We start from the raw sequence: 25,620 nt of genomic DNA, 5'->3' as shown, positions 1-25,620 counted from the left end.
TTATATATGAAATAAATAATATCGAAAAGAAAAATATACGGATTATCGAATGAAAAAGATACGATATCTTAATACTGACTATATGATTTATTTTTTTCCGAACACAATAAAATTATTTATTTTTTATTAAGATAGGGAATTTAATTAAAATTATTTATTTAAGTTTTAACTTAATTTGGAATTTAATATTTTAAAGTTAATATAAAATTATAGATATTACATACATTGAAACTCCTTTTTAGTAAAATATATATTAATATTAATTACGATATTCAGTCTTGCTGAAAAAATTATATTTAGATAGATAGAAAATTTAAGTTTTTTACCGTATATTTCTACTAACCTGTGTGAACGCATCCAGGTGTTAAACATGTATCGTCGCATTTCGTTTTCTTTGATATCATGTTCTTTGATGATTCCGAACCGCTTAACGCCTCGGCTGTGGATGGTAGCATCTCGTTAACAGTATCTGTTCTCGTGCGGATGCAGGTGCGTTTGCAGGTGCGAAAAAAAATGCATAACAGCGACAAATTAATGGACGCGAAGCATCGGGGCACACAAGCTGCGATAAGACTTAAATTGCATATACAACGATATCATTTCCGTTTCAAATTGCTAGCATGCGATGTGGTGTATATTTTTATATATGATTAAATAATTAATCCACTTTGTCAAAAATGTAGAACTCTCTTTCTCTCTCTAAAAAAAAAAAAAAAAAGTCCTACATATCTTGAAAAGAAGATATAATTCTTTTGTATTAACAAAATTCGCTCAACTATCTATATCTGTAATCAATACTATACATTTATATAATGATATGACATATGGAGAAATTAATCCTAGAAAATGTATATTTCATTTAAAAAAAACGGTATAACAGCTTTCTAAGTCAGATGCAAGAATTACGTTGCATATGAATAAACGATTTATTCCAACCTTCTCAACTTTTTTAAAAATATCTCTATCATAAAACGCGCGTTAAACGCGAGAGTTTATTTTTCTATTAAGTATATTCGCAGATTGGAACAAGATTTATAATTGCGATTCTCTCGCTCGATTTCGTAAACGTCGCGTGCTGATTCATCTATTATTATTTCTCGTCGGATATGACGCCTGTAATCACTACACATGTTCACGTTATAGGAAAAGGCAACGTCAAACCACCGAGCGCTGACTAAGGTTTCGTGTACTCCCGTCGATTTTTTAAATACTCTCCGAAAATACCTCGAATGCGTCAGTAACGAGGCTCAACGCCAGATCGACGCGCAATCAAAATATTAGATCACGGGGGGTGTGCGCGTCGTAAACCGGCGCGATTACGCGTTTAACGGCTCGTTACATTAGCGCAAACACACACGCACGGCGAATGAGTAATTTTCAGAAACAACGTTTACTCACTAGAAATATCAAAATGCGTCAGAATCACTCTCTCGTTGACGTCACTTCGAGCTGCACGTCATGAATTTCGCCGTTACTTTTTTTAGGCTGCTACCGACTTCCTCGCAAATTTGTTTAAGACGCGTCGTTACATTAAATATACGTTGCCGATCAAATGATAGAGCTTCTTGTAACCCAATGCGGAAGCATTTTTGTGGCGCAATTTTCTTTCACCCGTTTAATGAGCGGGTGGAGCACTATGGTACGAGGCGCCAACGTAGAAATAAAATTTACGACGACCGCACCGCAATTACGCGTCTTACTTTCGCACAGTTAAAATTTTTTACGACGCGAGTACGTACCGTTACCGAGCGGCTTCGATCGTAAATGTATTCATCGGTTGCTGCGTTAAAAAGCGCGGATCCTTTTCTCGAAATTTAAAAGAAAAACGATACATGGATTTGTAAGTACCGATAAAATAATCATGACGATACTTCTAACGGCAATTAAAACAGTATAATTTAAGTACCTCCATTAAAATCTCCATTAACATCTTCCCAATACGAAAAGTGAATTTAACTTTTTTATTAGCAACTTTTACTACGCGTTTCACATATTCTTCCTCCAAATAGCATTTAATTTGTAAATGACTCTCTTCTCTTATCAACTCTTATCAACAATACAGACACACAAGAGAATGAAAATTCTGTCTGTTTCAAAGCATCAGAAATTTGTCATTTTGTATGAAATTTTTTACGTAAAGTTTTCGTATTTCGTTAGATCAGGATTTGAAAATATAGTCGTTTAAACTTTAAAGGATTAAACCTCAGATTTTTTGTTGCAAGTTCCGTGCCGCGTAAGCTATTACAGAAGTCTGCCATTGCCATGTCGCGAGGAATTATGATTTTCTCGTCACTAGCAATTTCGCTTCAGGCATTAATGCAATTGGATGATGTTAAGTAATGTCTTTGTCGCAACACGAGACTGATGTACGTCTTGGGATGTCGGTGGATGATACTTTGCTATTACATGCGCGGGATCGGATTTATAGATATACATAAATTAGGAATAGGTAAAATGAGATTTTTTTTTCGAAAACTTGGACGTTACAAAAGCATCATTAAAGTAAAAGAAGAAGTGTTATATTAATATTTTTCATATTTTACACAATTGAGAAAATCTTAAAAGCAAAAGGGAAGCGGCTTTATTAAGATAAACCCGATCTTACATACGTAGAAATGTAATAGGCTTTCACAAATAAAAAACATAAATACTTTCACAAATAAAGAACATAAATACGAAATTCATACGCTTAGATCTTCTTCGTTTAAAGATTACAGTTTTATTCTGCAAAATAAATGAATATCTTGAGAAAAACAGAAAAATACATTATTTAATTTATATTGAATGTTTAGAATCCTCGAGACATTCAGAATCATGTAAATCGCGTCCTATAGGTTTCTTTCTTCCACTTGTAAACTCAAGAGAGATATTTAAGTATCTTGTTTCTGTTTCTCCCTGGTGACTCATCCCGTACATCTTACCGTGCATCATTTCCAGATAAAAACGTATAAAAAAAACTAACATTCAGTATTTTTTGATGATTCAATTTTGAGATAAAGAAGATCCAAGCAATCCGTTCAAAGCTATCACATGCGTGAGGTTTTTTACGACTTCAACATAAATCTCTAAAAAGAGGAAAGTGCTGGTCTCGCTTCTGTGCTTCTCAAACAATGCTTGCATTTGCATGGTGAACGGCTCGTGTTGCACTGTAGGTTGCGCTATAAAAGTGAGTGCTCTTACCGGTCTTGGATGTGGTGTTGCATGTCGTGTTAGCCGCCAAAATTCCGAGGGCGACCGCCAAAGCGATGCACAAGAGAAACCCGGAAACCGCTATCACCGTTAATCCGCGTTCCAAACCGGACCGCCTCTTCCACCATGTCGGGTTTCTGCACGAAAATCATAAAGTGAAAGAAATAAAACAATTAAAATTTACATTATCCCTAAGAATGTGACTAAAGCCATTAAAAAAAATATCAGTATCAATATAACAAGGTAATTTCGCACTTTTCTCCGCGGAATACTTTTTGTATTGGCCTGCAAAAATCATAATTTCTTCGCGTTGTTGCGTGTAAAACTGAGGGAAGGGAATCTGCTTATTTCTCGTATTCTATAAACTTGGCTTTAACAGAAATTAAGAATTATGCAATTATTTGAGCGTTGCACTGCACGTGTCCACAGTCGCGTACAAGATATTGGCGCGATTTGCTTTGAATAGTATCTACGCTTTGTAATACAAACTGCAAAATCCTCTGGCTGCAATCCTCACAATAATTATGCTATTTCTGTGTTGTGTTTCCGAGTTTAATCGCACGTGAAACAATACTGATCATCTACGTATAGTCTATGTATAAATAATGTATTATGCTATCGAATACTGTATCCCATATACTATCATCTTTATGCATATTACGAAGAAATATTATACATATCTGTGCATAGAAACTATACATATCGTTTACATAATGTAAATAAGGGTATTACAAAGAGATTAGTCATTTTCTTGCTGTGTGATAATAAGAGTTGTTTTATGCATAGAATATTATTCTATACATGTTTAAAGGTACTTTTTTTTAATTTTAGATTGATTTCGCACGTAAAATCGATTCTCCATGTTTTTATATTGCGTGTACGTATACGTTCAATGCCGTCGCGCAGTAAAATGCCACTTGCATCTAAAGCACGTCGGAATTTATGGATTGCTTTTCCTATCCGCCGAGAGAATTACCGGCGGACAATTCGCGCAGCGAGCGAAAGGCAAACCGCAGTCGGATTTTTATCTTCGTCCCAGCCGCGCGCCATTTCAGTGTTTTATTTTTACGATCATCTTGCGAGATCGTGGCGCATTAAGTTTCTCGCATAATCGGCTGAGACCTTGTCCGAGAACGCGTTGAGGAATACAAACAGATTGAAATCGAGTGTATATGAAAATTTTGCAATGCTACTTTATCGAGTTACCGTCAAGATTTTTGCAAGATTTTTGCAACATTTCAGTAATACGGAGGTTTCCGTAACGATAGTACTATATATTATATAGGTATTTTTTAATCTTTATAGATTCAATAATGTTAACGGTTAAGACTTTCCTGTTTTCTTCACGGCGCCACAAAAGTTACGTAAGTTTTGCCGATGACGGCAATTAATTAGAATCGATTTGCCTTGAACATCAAAAGTCATAATTTATCGTTGAATTTATCGTTCTTATCGCACAATTGTTTATTCTACTTCACTACGCGTTCGCGATCTTAGCTAATTGACTCTTTCCCTCTCATCTCTACATCATAATATCCGTATATGAACACAATAAATAAAAAAAAATCAAGTTCATCTAGAGTTTATCAACATTGATATGGGCAATCAGAAAGTGCAATTACTGACTGCACTTGCGTAAGAAATAATCGATATATAATAGCAGTTATGGATTCTTGTCGCACATATTTTTGTCTCGCGGACAATGCGCGACGTATCCGCGCACGCGCGCGTAAATACATCGAGTGTACTTAGGATGATAGAGAGCGCATAATGGAACTCATACCGCGTGTAATGCAACGATGAGTGTATTGACCTCATCGAGATGCAGCGACACACGCCGAAGTATCCCCCATTGCGTAATATCGGAGTCAATGCCGCGTATCGTCCACATCTGATGCACGGTCTTGACCCTGACAATACGAACGAATTTATAAATTTAATAAAGGGCCTATTCTGTATAACTCTTAACGACTGTTTCGTTATCGTTATACTGTCGTTGCGCAGATATTATACAATTATATATGATAAAAAAGCTGCGCAACGACAATATGACAATAATGAAACAGTCGTTAAGAGTTACAAAATAGGCCCTTAACAGGACTTAATATTTATATGATTTAATGACATAGCTAAAGAAAAAAAAATTGGCTATTCATACGTGATATTTGTTTTGAGATACTGTATAAAATTAGGCATTTCTCTCTCTCTCTCTCTCTCTCTCTCGCAGAAATAAGTGAGAAAAATTAGTATATTACTGCTACGTTGAATAAAAAGAAAAGGCCGTAGATAATTTCTATCGGTTCATTATTCTCTATATCGTTATTATACTACAAGCTTCTAAATAACTGTGCATCAACGTATCAACGACGGAAGGTCGTGGAAAAGGGTTAGAGGATGATTATCCTCTGATTTTGCGGTATTTACCCCCGGGGTTCGGCGAGAGATTGCGGTCCGTATTCCATATTTGTCGCGTCACTAACCAAGCAATCAAGCCTCATCGTCGTATCGCGATGGATTGATCGACGAGGCGACTATATGCGAAATTTACGTACATATAAGATCGTATCTGTATCGCAATTGAGTTGATAGCAATATTCGCGTTGTGGAATATTTTAGTTTACGAGTTTAATGACCTAAGACTTGACATGTGTACGTATGCAATCACGACCATGTCAATAAGAAAAAGTAATACACGTGCAATGCAATAATTTGCATCAATATTTGAAGGGTAGATATATGCGTTTTCCGATTAATGGTGTTCATTAAATCGTTTGATAACGTTTCTCTAACTTTACTTTTCACATTTCTTTATACAAAATTTACAGATCTATTACGATAAATTCCGGTTTCAATAATATCATATAGAGATAAAAGTGATGATTAATGGATGCAATGTCAAAGTCATTATGATACAGGATATAATTATTTTCTCAGACACGTTGACACGTGCACTTTTGCAAACAGCATCACCTGACGACATAATTGAACGTGAGAATGAATATACTTTTAGCGATCCTGTGATAAACTTTGATGTTGCATACTCATGTAATCGTGTAATCGTGGCACGAAGTGAAGAATGAGGTTGAATTTTCAACTTATATAAGTTTCCTCTTGATTAATTCACGTATTTATATAAGAAAAGGGACAAAACATGTTCAGTAAAAAATTTATTTGTTGAGATTTCCAAGTTAGAATTTTTAGATAAAGTCGGTTTTTTTATGTAAGATTATTTCACGATCGTATCACGATTTATGATTTATATAATTTGAACAATATTACCGCCGAGTGTAATTTTTGAATTTCCTGGAAAACGAGAAGATAATCCCGTAGCAAAGTTGTGCCTGTTAAAACTTCCATTCCCGTTGCTCGCGTAATCGGCGTCACGCCTCACGTCGCATGGAAAATCGATTCGCGTGGTATAGGTATAGGTGTTATCGGAACACCCCGTTGCCCTCCATCGAGCGCGCTATGTCCTCGCGGATACGTTCACCGGCGCACGTGACGGCCTGGTGTGCCCTGGTGTGCCCCGACGCGGCGGAGTACCGCGACCGCGAAACTGTGTCGCCGCAGGACCGGCTGAAAGGCAAAGCAGCGCGAGCTGCATCGTAATGAAGAGACGCACGAGCGCGAGAAAGACGCGCGTGACATCGCCTTCACGTGCCGTGACCTGGCGCCTCTTAATCGTCTTCCTGACCCTCTTCCCTCTATACGTTAGAATACCGTGCCGTCACATTGTGTCGCTTGACGCAACGTCGCAACGTTAATTCCGGAATGGAAGTGAGTCACAATAGATGCGTCCGCGTTTACCTCTCTACAATCGTATAAATAATTATTCCTTTCTTAGAAATGAGAACACGACGCTGCTAAATATTAATCAATATCAACGACAGAATTGACGGCCGATATTTTTCCGATACTTATATTGAATTAGTCGACATAATTTTTTGATGATTTGCATCTTTCTTCAGTATTCTCTTTGAGAAATTTTTAACACTATAGATTCATAATTATCGCAGTAAATGTTTTGATTAGTATTAACAAGAAAATAAGATAAAGGTGCGTTAATCTTTCGTTACAATTGTAACAATATGTGTTATTCTCTGTTATAAGTAGTTTATTGAAAATTATCGGTAGAGTTCTTATTATTTGAAACAGTTATTGGTTGCTCAAATTTCTGTTTGTGCATGATTTTCTCGTAATCTCCGAGTCCTTCGGCCTCTATGAACGTTCATTTCTCAGTATCTTGGCCAACGCGTTGTATTTTCAGTATCGTGGCCTTATTATCTTTACGACTCCGTTTTAAATGACTGATCGTACGCTATAGTTCATTGATCTATCTTTTTATGCATTCGCGTCTCATTCCTTGGCTCCGTTCACACTCCGTTCACACTCGCGACATCGCACGACTCCTCGTGGGCAGTTCTGATGACGGTACATTTTCCAATTCTCGTAAATTACACGATAGCACATTGCCGGACTCCGCGAGTATTATAATGCACGCGATAATCAATCCCCACCAATGCGTCGCTTAGATATGCTTCATGTTAGATATTCTTCAGGTTCTACGCCAGGAAACGCAGCAATACACCTTGATATTACACTTTGGTAAAAAATCAACTACTTTTAATTGTTCATTAACTCAAAATTATAGTATAATAGTGTTGTCTGATTTAACACGCAATACCGCTTACAGAAACGCACTTTTGTATGATTAAAATAAAAACCAATAAATATGACACATATAATGAAAGTAACAATAAGATAATTAAGAAAGTTATACCCTAATTCAAAATATTTCTATATAAATTTGTATAAATTTAAATCGTGTTTTTTTTTTCAGTAATAAGTACACGTATGGTTTTCTCGAGTCAATCGTATGCCAATTGTCATAATTCAATGAAGTGAATGATTGAAAAAAATTTCACATTTATCGTATCAGCATGTTATTTTCGACGTAAAGTGTTGGGAGAAGCGCTTTTAAAATTGACTTAAAAAATTCGTGTATGCGAGTATCGTGTGTGCAAATTTTTTTAACGGGACAGCAGGTGAGGTGTACTTTTGATGGACGACAAGTGTCATGAGCTTTCGCGTGTTTTCGATATTCCCGTTGTACGACAACGAGGTCGACTAGGGGCCAGTTTGAGTGGGCGCGGGACAACGTTAACGACGAGGACGATGACGACGGCGTAACGGCAGATTTTCGCATCGGAGAAGGTCGCGTTTAAGCTGAACCGGGCTTACTCTCAATTTACTACCAATTATCAAATTATGGCAGTTGGCGTGGGGATTAGCGTGACTTTTTCGTCTTTCAGCCGACCTTTGGCGATTCACGACTCGCGTAAATCGCAAGGTAAGAGAGGAAGACCTCCTTTAAGCCCGTGAAATTTATAATTCCGATTCTCGTTGTTGGTGGGCCATCGCGAATGTGACGGATTCTCTGGACACGTTTGGAATATAAATTCGACCGCGCCTGACTTATTTTACGAAATCTGAAGGAATGCTGGTAAAAGTCACGATTTTCCGGACACGTATCTCTTATGAAACTCGATACACGGCAACTGTTACGACGCCGCGACGTTGATGGTCGATGTGTGTTCCGAAAATTAACATCTAAGTGTTCTATTTACGTTTATCAATAACGTGATGTGTATGTAACCTACTGTAACAATTTTTTCGTAGTGTAAATCTTAGAATTTCTAATAAAATAATCTACAATATTTCGAATACAAAAAATTCGAATACATATAGGTACTTATAATAAATATGTGATTTAATATTTATATGGAAATAGGGAGAAATTTATAGGATTTATAAATTTGTTATATTAATTTGTTTAAAAAATATGAGTTACCAATTATTTTATAAGTCGTGTTATGTCACTATATTAGTAATTCTGGGCCACGTGAAAATATCGTTCAGTCAGCGATTCTTATACACGAGTTGATTCTTTCACGAGATTCTTTCGCAAGAGGACATGACTGAATCATCACTCAACGTGAATAAAATTTCGTTTGCTCTTTTCTTGTCTGTTAGAAAATCTGATAGTTAGACTTTCTAATACGTAAAAAAAGTACACTACTTGGTTGAAGCAATAAGTACATTAAAATTCAGGGAACAATGTCTGCTATACGTTGGAAGAGAAACTTAGATCTTTTATCAAAACTTCCGTCGAAGTTTCGGGGATAAATATGCAGGTCAAAGAAATGTAAATACATCCAGTTATCATTATGTTAAGTAGAGCAGATAAACAGCCTCGAGGATTTATCTCTATCACATGATGCTTTTTCTAAGCTAAGCATAATCTTTTTTTTTTTTTTTTACTTTTTTGCATAAGTAATACATAACGAGTGATAAGCGTATGCGTGGAGATACGTATAATACTACAAAATACTATACCCCTATAATTTTATCATCTCTTTAAAGTAATTTTACGCAAGCCATGTTTATAATAGCGCGTAATTTACATTTAACAAATTTTAAATATACCTTATACTATTGCAGCGAATTGCGTGCATTTAGGTACACTTATATGCACAAAATATTCGTATAATTACGTGCCGCGGACAAAATCCATGGTTAAGTTTACACTTTCGTGAAATCGATTTATCCGAAAGTCGGTTTATCCGACCAGGAAGTTAAATGGGATCGCGCGAATTTTACATACATATTGCGTCGCGATGGCGCGGCTCTCGTAACATCATAATAACTCGATACAAGCGTTTGTAAACTTGCACCATGAGCCGTAAACATTTCCAATGTTCGCCGTATCTCGTAAGAGACTTTCACCTCGTGCGAACCAATCATACACATATAACTCATGAGCTCATGAATTTGGTTCGATTTTGCCACTATACGCGTTTTATTGCATGACACGTTGTCTTTTTTTCTCTCTCAACATTAAATTACTTCCGTATCCGTATCATGATCACATCCCGCATCCATTTTAAAAATATTTCAATTATATTTACAATCAGACCAGATACAAACGTGCAACATTCTTCATTCCAATTACATATAAATATAAAATGATCGTATCATTTTAATTATACATATATAATTACATGTAAATTATAGTATAATTTTCTTTGTTTTTTTTTTCAAATAAATTACTAATGAGTAGATTACGTTAGTGTTATTATGTAGTGTAGCATGACTGTAATTTGAACTGCCAACTGTGCCAATAGACTTTATACGTAGACGACTGCAGAGTTAAAGATCGCTAAGCAGCGCTCAAGAGCACGTCGAACATGATTATCGTAAAGATGAGGATATGATGATGCATTATGATGTATAATTGCATTTGATGACTACAATGTTGAAGTTAAACATAAGTTCATTCGCCATGTGCTACGTGCAAATTGCAACTGCGCGCAAATCATAAAAAAAGTTTTTGTGCCCGCAAATAAAAGTTGCAATTTGTTACGCGATTTTAATTTTACGAGTCATGGCGTTTTTCTGTATACTCGTGCAATAAACGGTCTCTTTCCACACGAGGCACACCGGGCACACCCTTACACCACAACTTGTTAAGGAATAATTTTGCTGAGTTTTATGACATATCCTTTACAGTCAAGTGCAAGGTCAAGATTGTCGAGGAAAATAGCATGATACATAATTATATGAATATTTATTAACGTAACTGAATCCCGGCTAAGGCTGATACTTTTTCGAAGAAGAGGATTTTTTTTACAACTCGACCGCTCTTTTTTGTCTGTGCGGCGCAATGGCCGGCCGGTTCTCAGCGTAACATCAACGCCTGGTACGTTTTATCACTGGCTGTCCCTGCGCGTGCATTGAAATCGCGAGATTTCTCGTTGCGCTAAAATGTCACGTTCTTTCATCTGCATAGCTGAACCGCAGCCTTAATAGACTCGTTCGTGTCGATATCGCGATTTGCCTCGGTAACCGATAAACGTTATGATGCTCCAGATCCGATGCGGATGCCAGTCTACTAGAAATTTATTTAGTAAGATGGGACGTGTAATTTAGCTCGAAAGCAAAAGTAACTTATTATATAACTGCGTGTTTGCATCGATTTTATTATAATTTAAAACTAATTAGATTGATTAAAATATTATCATGATTCTTGAGTGATTGCCTTGATTTGACAATAACTCATTGTTTTTTAACTCACATTAATTGCAATATCTGATTTATTAAACATAATAAATAATATTAGATTATTCCGTTAATATATAGTAGAATTTATTATTCAAGCTATAATCGAGCGAAAAGATGTTCAGATAATCGGACGAGTATGTCTTAAAGAAAGTTCATTTATTCAGTAGTTACAAATGTAACAACGCAATAACTTAACAGCCTTTTTCATCGTCGATTCTATTTTTCCAATTATTCTGAGCTGCTAGTCTCAACTCGAATGTTTACTTTCATTTTCTAAATGACGTGTTTGGATAATCGAACGTTCAAATAAACGGTATTCGTATAATAGAAATTCTACTACGCTATCTAATCAATTTCATAGATTACTAAAAAAACAAGAATTGTAGAACTATCTTACAAAAAGATATGAAATATGGATAATACGTTGGTATCTTGATCTATAAATCATGATAACAAATTGGAGTAGAGCGAGATGTGAGATGTCGACAGATCTCGTGTCAGCCACATTTACACATCGCAAAGCTTGTAATTGCAAAACAATGTCTTACATAATCATCATGATATGATCGGAGCAACGTGAAAACGATTCGTCTGCGAGTATCTGTATTGTACACTGCATAGCATCAATACCTTTAAATTGAACTTAGCGATACGTTTGAACTGGACGTTTAGACTCATTTTATATCGAATCGATTTGCATATTGGATAAATAAAGTTGAAGCTCGGATTTAGATCACATTCGATATAAAATTGTGTCAATGTCTGTAAGCGTAAGACATGTATTTTGCCATAAAAGTATCGCTATATTTTTCGTGAAATTATTTTACTTTCTTATTTAAGACATTGTACTACAGAAGAGTGAAACACACCTAACGATAAGAGAGAATCCCCGATATCGATCAATAATATAATTCGCATAATAATTGCGATTCGTTATCAGGGGCTTAAGAACGCTTTCATCTCTTATGAAATACTCTTCCATTCCCATTTATTTCACCAAGTTTCATTGAACGACCAGTTTTTAACAACGTTGCATAAGCCACGGGCACGTAGTCCATGGTAAAACTTTACTAATACACAATGATAAAAGGAAAAAAGATCGTAAAAGGTGTTTCGGTATGAGTAGCGCGTCAGCCGTTTACGACTGCCAGACACGTGTCTTTTCTATGTAAATGTATAAAAGTTTTCCATTTATAGATAAAAGTTAAAAAGTTATCCCCGCTGGAAGTTTGCGTAAAAAAAAGGACAAAGTTCATCTCGAATATAATAAGAAAGAACTTTTTGTTATCTACTTGCGCTTCAAATTTAATTCATGAAAAACTTTGTAATCACTTAAAAAATAAAGATTTATTAGCGTTGTAACATTTTGTGAAACAAAAATTATAAATTGTTTCAAGGATTTATAGATATACGTGAACGAATCAATATGTAGTAAAAGAAACATAAATATGCAATAAATGGTTAAAATGCAGTCAAATGCAGTCAAAAGACATAAATATGCAGTAAACGAATCAATATGCAGTAAAAAATACATGAATATCACGCAACGACAATTGTTGCAAAAGCTTTATCTATTCTGATGCAGAACAGCCAAAAGTTTCTGCAACTTCAACTATTATTATTCATATAATACTATTAATATTGTTTTATCTTTTCTGTTAAATGATAAATTGCATTTTAAATGTCGATATAAATTGTACAATTCAGCAAATAATGCGAAGCGATATCTCATAAAAGTCATTTTTCTATCATCATTTTCTATGAAGAAGTTAATCTCTACGAAAACAGCATTATCTGCATTCGATTTCTTTAACTGTAACATAGTTAGTAGAATAGTTTTCCATGTCAGTGCGTCATGAAAATTTCATCATGTTAGTTTGAAACTAGAGATAGTTGCACTTCGAGTGAAAAAAATGTACGAGGTACGAGGAATAAATACTCTCGTAAAGGATAGTTATTGCTGTATCTGATAATTATTGCGGTAACTCACTTAATAACTGTTTGCTTCATGCTGTTGGTCATCGCGACTCGAGTTCTCTATGCCTGGTTGGGGTACGTTCTTTCTCGATTCTCACTAGCACATAACTACACACTCTTTCTTTCCGCCCCGTATCTCTTCCTTTCGTCCCGGCTTTTAATTTAGCCGGGAGAGCCGCGATCGTTTCCGGGACGTCAACCGGAAATTTCTCGTGGCCACGCTACGTTTTCCTCGTTCTTCTCGCGATTTTTCCGTTATCTATTCGACGATCCTTTTCCGAAGAAAATCGAAGAGAAAAGAAGAGATCGTAGAGGGAGGTTGTTGCCTTCCTCCGAGATCCAGATACCAATCAGTTTGGACTGTTAGCGTCGGACTGAAGTAGCGCGCGCGCTTCTGCTTGTATTTAAACGTCCTCTCCCTCCATGCCGCGTCCTCTCTTTCCCTCACTCTGTCTCTCTCTCGCATGCAAGTTCCCGCGTTTCCCTTGCGAGAATATTTCCCCAGTATGGTCGAATTACCATGAAAATCTGAGGAAAATGTACTCAGTGTGTCCATTATTTCGCAGCCCAAAAGAAAAGGCAAATAGACACAAAGAAGGTATGATTTTTTGGGCAAGACAGACCATTTTTTGGATTTGTATCTTTGAGATCATATAATGAAAGACACGTTTGAAGAAATATTCGCAGTATACACTATAAGACATTTTCGAAGAAAAAAACCTCTGTGAAAAAAATTTATTTCTTTTTCGTTTTTTTCCTTCTCTCTCTCTCTCCTTTTTTCTTTCTTCTCTTTCGTTTTCTCTATAATTATATGTCTTGTAAATATTTTTTAAATAATATCTTTTGTATTATTATGAATTTCGGAGGTAACTTGTACTATGTAAGCTTAACGATCAAATACGATAACGAGCAAATCCATGCATCAATTAAAATAAAAGATAGAATAATAAGAAAGCGTGAAAGAAAATGTAGATCTTAAACTCTGAGTTTAAGCTCTGGATATTACTAATTCAGTCGATTTGAATAACAAGGGGATACTTCCTCATTAGTGCGCTTGACGATTTCGATTTGTCGGTAAGAAACGTTACGACGAATCTGACGCATGTCACAAATGAGCACTTTGAGAAATCTGTTATGGTAAGTGCAGAATTGTGGTCATTTGTAAATGTCGTGATATTGCAAGAACTGTTAACAATGTAATTTATTTTGAACGTTCCAAGAATTCTACGTTTCCGTCTACAATTGTACGTACTTAACTTGTCTCGGAATATTTGGCAAAGTATACCGATTATTTAATCTTTATTTCCTTATATAAATGTCATATTAAAAATATCAATTAAATATTGTAAATTCATCATAAGTATATTAAATTAGACAAGGATATCAAGATATAATTCTTCAGTTTAATTACGCGATAAGTTTGATTGATTTTGATTCGGGAAACATCTAATGCACTTATTTATTTATTCTGATAAAATATTAAATAAGTGAAATTGATGAAGTTATATTGATAAATCGTCGCGAAAATATATGCTGTTGAGCTGCAAAACTTGCAAGGAAAATTATAATTAATGTTACGTATAATCATTTACAATAGCCACGCAAATCTCCTTAAATATGATGGGATTAAAAAAAAATTTTGTTGAAGGTTAAAGTTTAATGACCGGTTTAATGACCAGCAAATGAGTTTATGAATAGTATAGTGTTACTGAATTTGGCCGAGTTTGGGAAACTTGGCTCGACGAACTTCTCAGTAGGTGCTATACGTAAGTAGTAAGTAGTTCTCCGTTACAGAAACAACCTTGAAACTCTTCAATAGCGCATTCTGAACATTCTGAACAAGGACGGAAATCTCGCTTTTCAGAACTCAGTTAGTAGGGCTTGAACTTACGTACATAAGTCGCGTGTGCAATCGTTGATTGCAAGGACGTAATGAACGATTAATGGCTTCGTAATTTGAAGGATAACTTCTCTCACCTTGCAAATAGAGAGAGAAAGAGAGACAAAGGGGGGGAAGAGAGAAGAGCATAAATAAATAAACTTTGTTAGTGTTAAGGAGTGTCGCTTAAATTGCATAATATATATGGAACTCAATTAATATTATGTACTTAGTTTTTCTGTTACAATTTGCGTGTTATGTCATACTAATAATTACTTAAATTTTTGCTTAATTTTCGTTGTCTTCTAGCGAATTCGGGCGCTTGCACTAGTGCGCACTGAAGGCTTGTTTATAATCTATTCTTATATTTAAACTATTTAAAGTCATTTAAATACACATTTAAAAACTTTTTAGCGACTAAAACAATCTGTATATGGATCTATATGGATGCTGTACAAATTATTTTACAGACTAAGAAGTATTTGAGATGATCTGTAAATATAACAATTAATTAAGAACAAGCCTTAGTGCGCACTCAGTGTGCACTAGTGCAAGCGCCCGAATTCACTATTTATTTACTTTGCAAACAAACATTTTTAGAATTATTGTACGTAGACTGTATATGTAAGTTTATATAAACGTGAATAGCTGCATGTTGCTTCAAAGGGAAACAATCGATGCGCTTGATCGCGGTTGATGATCTGTTCATCCTTCACCTTCTTTCGTTTCCACGTGGCAAAAGTTTCTTTACGAGTGTTACGAGTACAGTCGGTACAAGTTTTATTAAGGGTAATGACCAAGGGCGAATGCTAATCAGGTTACACGGCGTGCAGTAGAAACCTCGTAGAAACCTTTACGATCGTCGAGGAATGCTTTTGCAATTTGTCATCGTTTCTGCACGTGTCTTTGTGTTTGTTCATTACGAATAAAACACACACTTCGTTCAAGCGAAGAGTATGACTCGACCGAGTGTTAATTAAATAAACGTTACAAAATTTTGTTCCCGGATTGAAATATGACTCAATTCAACGTTATACGTACGTTATTTTAATATTATAACTGCCTGCTCGTATATCGAACTTTACTTACTGATATCGAAACTACTTCATTCGAGGCAAAGATCAGAATGCCTTGATACACGATTATTTCCGTCAATTGGCGTATTGGCCTATCGATTAGTTTTATAAAGCATTTAAAGAGAGAGAAAGCGAACAACGTATATAATTTCTGTAAGTATTTAAAAAAAATAATAGATTGGATCCAATTGAGGACCATTATGACATTCTTCGTGTCGCCATCGTTGTCGTCGAGCAGAATGAGATTTGCGTCGGTGCAGTTGCGGCAAAGAAACGTCTGCGAGAGATGAAAGTCGAGCTGGAATAAAGTCAGTGAACGGTAGTGTGGAAGTGTGCCGATATTAATTAAGGAAATTCCATTGATTATTCGGTTGACGACGCCTTACAATGACGACGTTGAAGGGAAAAAGTTGATAGATCGCGCCGCGTCGATATTCTCGAGAACATGGAACATCCGTTCCAGATGCTGTCGTGATCTTCGCGCTGCGGACAGGATTAATGTAGGATCAGCTTAGATTTTTGCGACTTTTTTGAATTACTGCCTATACGTAACTTCGAGTGCTGCAGTACTTTATTTTGCAAGAGATACACGCGAAACGATATAGCGTGGCAAAATAAACTGTTTCACTTAACGAGAGAATGAAATATTTATCAGTTAATAAGAGAATAAATAAATACACGCGGTTATATATAAAGATTTCTCGATCGCTTTTTGCCGACACAGACTTGCAAATAATCAATCTGCAATAATTAAGTATAAGCCTCCTGGAGTTGACGGATAATATATTTCTTGTTTTACGCGATATTTTTGAATAAAAATACAATTCTATCCCCGCAAGTGCGATAGCGCTTCAAACAGGGAGATACGAGATATACCGTTAGCGCGTGACATTAAAAGATCGATATGTCAGGTAGGCTTCGATTTGGGACGCAGATCGTACAAGAAACATTATTGGCATACTTGTTAACATTAGTTAAACGATTGGAATGCGAATACACGTTAAAAAAATCTGAACAAAATTAGGTCCCGATAAACTCATCCCGAAGTTTGAAAAGTAGGACATTAATCCTACCTTAAATTAATTTCCTGGATTATTAGTCTCGTCTTCGAAATACAGGTTTTCTAAGCTTTTGTTTAATTCTTACTCGTTAAAATAAAAAATATCAATCTTCTTCCTAAAATCACACATACGCTTATTAATATTTCATTGAAAAGCAAAATGATTAACGAATCTTGCAGTGAGTGATGAATACATTTCATAATGTTTTGTTTGGAGAGAAAGAGAGAAAAGATATAAAATATAAATATGAAGCAAGTTTTTTCAAATATAAATATAAAATAACATTTACTTTAAAGCATGTATGTGATTATATAGGTACCTATTAAGAATCTATAGTCTCGAGACTATGATTGCGAAACGGTGCAAATATCGCAATGGATTTCTGGTATTTCTTCTATACGAGGTACACTTGATACGGCAAATATACACGATGGCGAGGATAATCGCCGCGAGCACGCCCTTTATTTCCACGGTATATCCGGTTTCCTGCATCGCCACTCGCGCGATAATCAAGCTTCGGTCGGTGAGTGGACACACTACCCGTCGCCCAATCAGATATGAAAATATACTCGGCGTGACACTTGGAATACAGTTATAACCGATTTCGATTATAAAGCGTAGGTATTATACGTTTCTCTAGTCGGAGATTTGTTTGCGACTCCCGAGGCAATCCGGCGGTGATGTACACGTCGCGCCGTCGTATAACAGATATGCAAATGTCGCGGCGGCCAGTCGCCACACGCGTTATCAAACGATATCGAGGAGTCGTTAATGGTCGCTCTTCCTAATACAACCGAGCGGCGACACCGATCGCCTATCGTACGTCTCGAGCAGCTTCTATTTGTAAAACAGAGTCAACCGGTCAGTGTTCCATGTCATCTCATTCCACTTGGCAATCGTCGGTGCGCGCGAACCAGTTTATTAATGATAACCGATTAGACTGACCGCGGCAAAAATATGCACTTGACTTGTCTCGGTGCACTCGTAAAAATCCGAGAAAAATCCAATGACTAAGATATCGTATTCAATATTGCCTACCGGTTTACAAGCTGCTACATAGCTTGGAAGTAAGTCAAATTTTAACGATGATCTGATACGGCCGTTCGAGTTCCATTTCTCTCGAATTAGATCAATGCAAATGGACTTGTTTGCGACTAGAAGGAATCAACATTTTATTTATTGAGCCGCCGAGTGACAGACTTCAGCTGCTAGTCCAATATAACTATTTTTTCTATCTCATCAAAATCTTCTATTCTTTTTTTTTTATTGCACACATGTGAACAAACTAATTCGTCGACTAATGATTATTATATCATTCCGAAAACTTTTCGGAAGTTATTTGGAAGATTAAATGATAGAATAATATCAGCGAACAGTTTTGACGATTTATGATACGATATGATTCGATTCGATTTGAATGTTTATTTTGTGGACGTATTTCGGCATATGAGAAAATTCGAGGATCAATACTGTTTGATATGGTAATTCGCATATCTAGCATTCGCAGAAATCATCGCTTATCATAAGTTATTGGAATCCGAGAATTGTGGTTACATATGAGACATAATAGTATTTTATTAAAATCGGCAGTCTCATAACTTATGCCTATTCGATAATCATAAACCGGCCGCGAGGTCATAAATAACACGTTGTAGAATTCAGTGCTTAAATCATTTTCATATGTTTGCTATAATGCGATTGGATATACCGTGTTATAAACAGTTATAAGTACTTGGTGTCGGTATTCTGATATTAAGGTATGAATACTCATCTTGATTCGCGAAATATATTATAATAATAATCGTTTACTGTACCAAAAATCTTCGGGATTTTTTGAAAGTTCATTGGTCATTATAATTTGCATATATTCAAATTACTCGTATATTGCACAAATTGTGGACGAGAGCTGTTGTCAAAATAGAAATATTTTACGTAAAATAGCTTCACCGTTACGCAGTCATATTTTAAATTATATACGCTTGACTTTTACGTGTATTTCTTAATGAGGCATTACTAAATATTTACGCACGTATACTTGCTGTGCTTAGGCTTTAACAGTCTCTCTCTCTCTTTTTATTTGTTTGTGATTTTATATCACGAGCATATTTTATGTATACACTCGAAGCGTTTTTAATACTTATAAGTAAAAAAGGGAAAGTTCTGATAAGATATTTTAAACGGAAGTTGAGATTCTCAATCTCCAACACGTTTTTAGACTTTAATAACGATATGTCTAGTTCTCTCAAAGAAGGATCTGACCTAATACACATTAAATCGGATCAGGTCAATTATATACGCAGGATACGCGAAGGATGTATACATACGTGCAAGATGCATAATCTCACGTATGCAGCAGTCGACTAGGAGTGGCACTACCACAGTGTGGTCCAATGTTTATCGGTCTTATTTTACCGTTAGGTTCAGGTAATGTGCAGCGGTTTTATCGAAGACCATCTGTAAATATTCTCTTTGTTGAGAAAATTGGAGTCATATGACCGTTAACGAGCACGATAACAACGATCCGCTACGATTTATTAACATTTCGTTAGAATTTCCGCGAAGAATAATTAGGGTTCGAAATAATTAGCGGAGCGTGCAATATACTTAAACGATCAACTATGAAATTTAGTGAGAGTATAGATCAATGTAATTAAACGGTGTTTAATGTAAATTTGCAGTTTATATGTAAAATATTAACAGTTAATTATATGATTCTACGTTGGCTTTTTTTATGTTCCTACTTTATTTTAATATTATCTGATCACTTTATATCTAGAAATTATATCTGAACTCAGGTTTTTTCAAAATGATACTATTATCATACCTTTCACGAATTTTAAACAAATCACTCTTTTAATGTTACACGTTCTAAATTTTGTCTCGGATATTGCTCGAATGCCATGAAAAATGCTTGACGTCTCCGTATACATCCGCAAAGAGCAAACCGAATGCACGCATGATAATCACGAATGACGTTGCGCAACAAAATTAGAGTTATTCGGAGTTATTCTTGCTTCCGGGACATGACAGTTAGTTTCAGAGTACCCAAACCTTGTTTCTCAACGTAAGCGAAGACAATACAGCGAAGAAAATACCTTGTCATTGCAGGGAAGACAACCAGCTCTTACTTTGGATCTTTCTTTTGTCTCACGTTTAAATTTGGAACTACAGTCATTTCGAATAAACAAAACTCTAAATCACGCGGTCACGTTTAGTGCTAAATGTAATGTCAAACAGAAGCAAGAATATGGACCCACTCATCGTGATTTAATTAGTATCTTACGTCATCAGTCTGTATATTAGATAAAAAAAGAACTGTTAATGACTCACAATTAGAATATTTCACGCTAAGTGCGGTAATGGAGTAAAGTGCGAGAACGAATTATTTATGCTGGGACAAAACTATGGCAATTCGCGCGTTCGATCGATGCTGCTGTTAACTTTCTAAGTTGCTTTAATCGACCGAACAGTGGCAAAAAGGTTTGTCGCCGATTAACGACTGGTGAAAGTAGTTTCGCGTTCTCCATCGTCATGTATGTCTCGCAACATAATCCTATACTCTTTAAATTATCATAATGACAGTCTATCGTGGATCGAAGGACTTATCTATATACATATGCAGCATAAGAAAATATATGTCTTTTATGCGCACAACAAAATTATACACGTCTCATTTTTCCTTTCGCGTTAAATGATCGTATCTTAATATTCGAGCTTGTCAAATTGTTTGATCATTGCATATGAAACATTATTTTTACATTATGAATTGTCAAATAATATTTATAAGAAAATGAAATATAATAAAAAGTTTAACAATTTCTTTCATGTTGAAATATTTGTCAGAATTAGAAGTCATCACAATTTTTGATCAAATATAGGAAATTTAAAAGAAAGAATTAAAATTCTGCAAAAATATATTTTTAGTTTTATTGAATTTACTGATTGGATATATAAATTGTATATAATAATTTTCATGTTAATATGTATGACATTTCTTTCTTCTACGAAACTTATTGTTTAGCAAAAAGGAATTAGTACATAAAAAAAATTCTTGTATATTCAACTTTAAAATAATGGAGTAATATTATACAAATTTTCTATATTTCTACAAATGTAAACGGCAAGTTAGATAAAAACTGAGACATATTTTTGTAAGAATATTCCTGATATCTAATCGTAATATCTAATTTGATTATCAAAAAACGTTTATATTACAAGAATGTTCCTTTATTTTACGAGAGAACTGAAACTTTTGGAATGCGATATTTCATCTGCAATGATATTTAGAAATTCCACTTTCTAGAGCGCGATTTTTGATGATAAAATAAGAAGAAAGTGGATGCTAAATAAAGAATGATTCTTGACGAGATCGCTGATGGTTATCCGAGTGTTGGGTTTTACCGAGCGCTGTTTTCAACAAACTGTACACTTTTGAATATATTTACGACGTCTGCCAGCTGATGCCTTTTCGTCGTTTTATCCGTTCTCTGCGAGGCTACATTTTGGTGAAGTCGACCTCGCTATCATCGATCACGATAGCTTACGCAAATCGTAATTTGCGTTGGAGCCATATAATCGTAGCGTCCGTGAACACCGGTAGGATTCAACCGAAGTAACTTCATGAATATTCATCGACATTACTTTAATAAGACCGGACTTAAGGTACATTTTAACCTACGTTAAATATCTTCTCAAAATTACGGAATCTTTTTTTTTTAAATAAAAAGCAATAATATGTCGATGAGTTTAACGATAAAAATTTCACGTCGACTCTCAAGTCATATTTCATAAAATTTAATTTTATACGCCTTATTTTATTTCATTAATTTTATTTTGCTTAACCTGTTGCATTTAAAATGAGTAGACGTTTAAAGAGTTTCCAAAGAGTTTTTACATGAGCTTTGTGATCGTTGATAGACGAACATAATATTATGATCGAAACGAAGATGCGATCGCAAACTAAGAAGAAATCATGTTTGTGAGGCAGGGCCGATCGATTCATCGATCTTAAGTGGTACCTGCCTATGCCTGAAATTAGATGAAGATAGTTCGAAGGTCCATGATTGAGTGGTTCTTCAGGAAGAACTTCTTAGAATTCTATACTATTATAATAGAATTACATTCCGCTTGAATTACAAATCGGCACGTGTAAGATTTTTTTGGCATATAAATTAAGTATAATAAAGATATGATCACGTTCTATCCGCGCAATACGCGATCGATATTATAAATTATACATACAAATGTAAATTTCTTGACCCAGTGTATAGATATTATAATGCATCCTGCATGCACGCACATCCGACGGTTATTTAAAATTTTTTCATAAGCATCATAAAAAGATTATTCTATATTTTGCATTTATTTGAATTATTCTCTTTCGCTCTTCTCGAGAAGCTTGTATATATCGAGAGTAAAATATTAACACGTCAATAAATTTGGAATTAACAGTAGGACGCCGAAAGATAAGTGCAATACTAACTAACGATATGCAGCTTCGGCTGTAAATTGGTTGCGCGATGAAGTGCCTTGCATCGCGATCGAGACCGGCGCTAGTGCACCGTTATGTGAAAACGCTCGCGGCGATGTTAATGAGATAAATTGTAGTCGTAACCGAACCGTAAAAGGTTGAATAACTCCATCAAAAGAGAGAGAGAGAGAGAGAGAGATGTTATTTCTTAATGTTCAAGCGAAGACGGAGGCGTCGTGATATTCTTCAAACTCGCTATGTCAAGTCTGTCGGGCCCATCGCATTCTTTCGCAACGAAATCTCTAGGCTCCAGACATCACGTACGTGATTAATTTTAGAATGCGTTTGACAGTCTACTATTGATAATATAACTGACGTCGTTGTAGCTGTTGTGTATTTTACGGAGTCGTAAGATTGAAGATCCACGCTGACAATAGGTGTCTATTAGGTTGGTATAGTTAGCTTTGACATTTTAACAAAATATCATGATTACTCACATAGATATAAAATTCTATATAACTTAGTTATCTATATTAACTCTCTCGATGCTGTCACTAACAATCGATATCTCGGAATCCGGTTAATCAGAGTCGTTGGTAGTTTTCCAGTGAAAACTTTTCAGTTTTTCATAGAACGGTTTGTTATTAATAATATAACTGAAAAAGGGGAAAACAATGTGTCGAAGACATATGGAGTTTCTTCATTATTCTGCATATTTGATTTGTTTTTTCACATGGACATCGCCTTTCAATTGTACCATTAAGAATAGATTTATATAAACGAGTCGTCAAATCGAATGATTAATGTCGATATTCGACACTCGGAAGACAAGATTTTGTTGAAACTTCGTTGAAATTTTTTTCTCGTCGATGAACAGCACACCGGTTTTACGTTTATGAATGTAATTTACGATGACGTAACATTATTCGCCGATGCTTTAAGTATAAATCATATAGCATGTAAATTTTACCAACTCCTTTCATAAAACGTTTCATAAAACACACTCGTAATTATTAAACACAATGGAGAATACGGCCTTCATTTGCATTTATTCGTTTCGTCGAATCTCTAGAAATTTAATAAACTCAGCTGAAAACATTGAGACGTTTCTTATAAAGTTAATTATAGTGAAAGATGATTTATTATCATATGATATATTACCGTGAAAATTGCTTCATTGTCATCGAATGAATCTCCATTGCACTTTTCTACGTGACACAATCGAATTGTTAATATGATGTAGGTACCTAATCGTGAGTCTCATTGCGCAGTGACTTCGAGGTAACCGCATGTATACATATAAACAACGGTAAGCCATCCCGTACCGAGAATGGCAATTATAGCTTGTATATATTTTGTGATACTTGAAATATTTCGTCGTCACATGAAATATTACAAAATAAACGTAAGTCGAAAATTTTGTTATCTGCATTTCAAATTAATTTCAATTAATTGGTTATTATCGTATATTAAATCTGACATTTGGAGAAAAAAAATTTATTTTATTATAATCGAAAAAATGTATAATTAATTGGTTACTTTGTGTCAAATTTTTACGTTCTAAAAAGAATAAAATTGTGTGATTTTGATAGATTAAGGCCCGATTGTTCCAACCTGTTGGTAAACTAACTAATAGTTAAATCATATGTAGATATGTCTTCGTTTATCCTTTACATTAATTAGACAAAGATAGACATATGATTTAACTATTAGTTAGCATACCAACAGGTTGGAACAACCGGCCCTAAGAAAATAAAATATAATTAGCGCAAAAATGTAATAATTAATTCTTTTCTTGATTTATTAAAATCAGTAAATTTTACCCTTTAAAACGTAAAAAGAAATATATATTAAGAATTATATATCTTCCATTTTTCGTATGTAACAATTAAAATTTGCTATAAATAATTAGTCAATATCAGTTGCTGCTATATAGCATGTTTTTATGTAACCAAAGGACAAAATTGTTTGAGCAGAAAATATTTTGCTCCGCTTTCTTATTTTCAAACTCTCTACAAATTAGAGAAAATACATATGGGTAAAATTTTATCTATTTCTCAAATATAACCTTACAATTTTCTTAAATATAACCTTAATTTAATCGAAAAGATTAAAGTATTTTTTGAGAGAAGTGTCATATATAACCTACAATAAAGAGGTTGACGGCACGTTAAAAACTATATATAACCTTATAACTTTAAATATAATAACTTAAAAAAAATAAACTTCATTTGAAACTTGTTATGTTTTATCTAGTAAATATACTGCGACCAATGAAGGTTAATGATTGTTTTTACAAAAGGTTCATAAAACTCCTTGAGTTTCGCCGAGTAATTTTCCAGTATTTCTCTAATTTCTCTGACAAGCCAGACGATATATTACATGAAATCTTACCCTTTAATTGTCATTCCGGTCGTTGCTCTGTAAACAGTATCGAAGATGTTAAGGCGTGTCGAGGGATCCTCGTCAATCTTGTCTATCGGCTCGCGGAAATGCAGCGTCTTCGCGCTCGAGAAATCCGGCTCCACGTCGTGCGTTATTTCCATTTTTAAGCAGGAGGCTGCGTATCCCGTCGAAAACACGGAAATCGACTTCTCGCGTGTAACACTCGTCGACACTACCCGCAACCGCGACCGACCGACGAGCTTTTCGCGTATTAAATGCACGCTCGCGCGAGAGAACTGCACGGAACAAACTTCCCTTGTGTATAGCTCGAGTTTCTATTGTTTTCAGGACACGCGTCGCGTGAAGGACGGTGCGGTTCGGGAGACATTCGTAGGGCGCATGTGAGGCATATATAGGAAGCAAAAGATAAACAGTATTCCTCGTGTTCTAACGTACAGAATA

At 35.2% G+C, this 25,620-nt stretch overlaps 1 protein-coding gene across 3 annotated transcripts in view; it reads right to left on the bottom strand.

Annotated features, from left to right (window-relative positions):
- The window catches only part of LOC112459021 (neprilysin-2-like), a 31,511-nt gene extending 6,138 nt beyond the window's left edge, over positions 1–25,373 (bottom strand). The window contains exons 1-3 of one of the 3 annotated variants that reach the window (XM_025022900.1): positions 25,168–25,373; positions 3,181–3,326; positions 344–469 (exon numbers count right to left, since the gene is read on the bottom strand). In XM_025022900.1, the coding sequence (XP_024878668.1) occupies positions 344–469; positions 3,181–3,326; positions 25,168–25,319 (424 nt within the window). In that variant the 5' untranslated portion in view covers positions 25,320–25,373. Of the gene's footprint in view, positions 1–343; positions 470–3,180; positions 3,327–13,300; positions 13,656–25,167 lie in introns of those variants that run through there. The other 2 variants (XM_025022901.1, XM_025022902.1) reach the window with 2 other exon arrangements.
- Between the last annotated feature and the right edge of the window lie 247 nt (positions 25,374–25,620).

This window comes from Temnothorax curvispinosus, unplaced genomic scaffold (genome assembly GCF_003070985.1).
Source record: "Temnothorax curvispinosus isolate PA1 unplaced genomic scaffold, ASM307098v1 QBEX01009448.1, whole genome shotgun sequence".
In the NCBI taxonomy this organism is placed as follows: Eukaryota; Metazoa; Arthropoda; class Insecta; order Hymenoptera; family Formicidae; genus Temnothorax; species Temnothorax curvispinosus.
The sequence above is the reverse complement of the archived record's forward strand: the minus strand, read 5'-3'. Positions and strand labels throughout refer to the sequence as shown.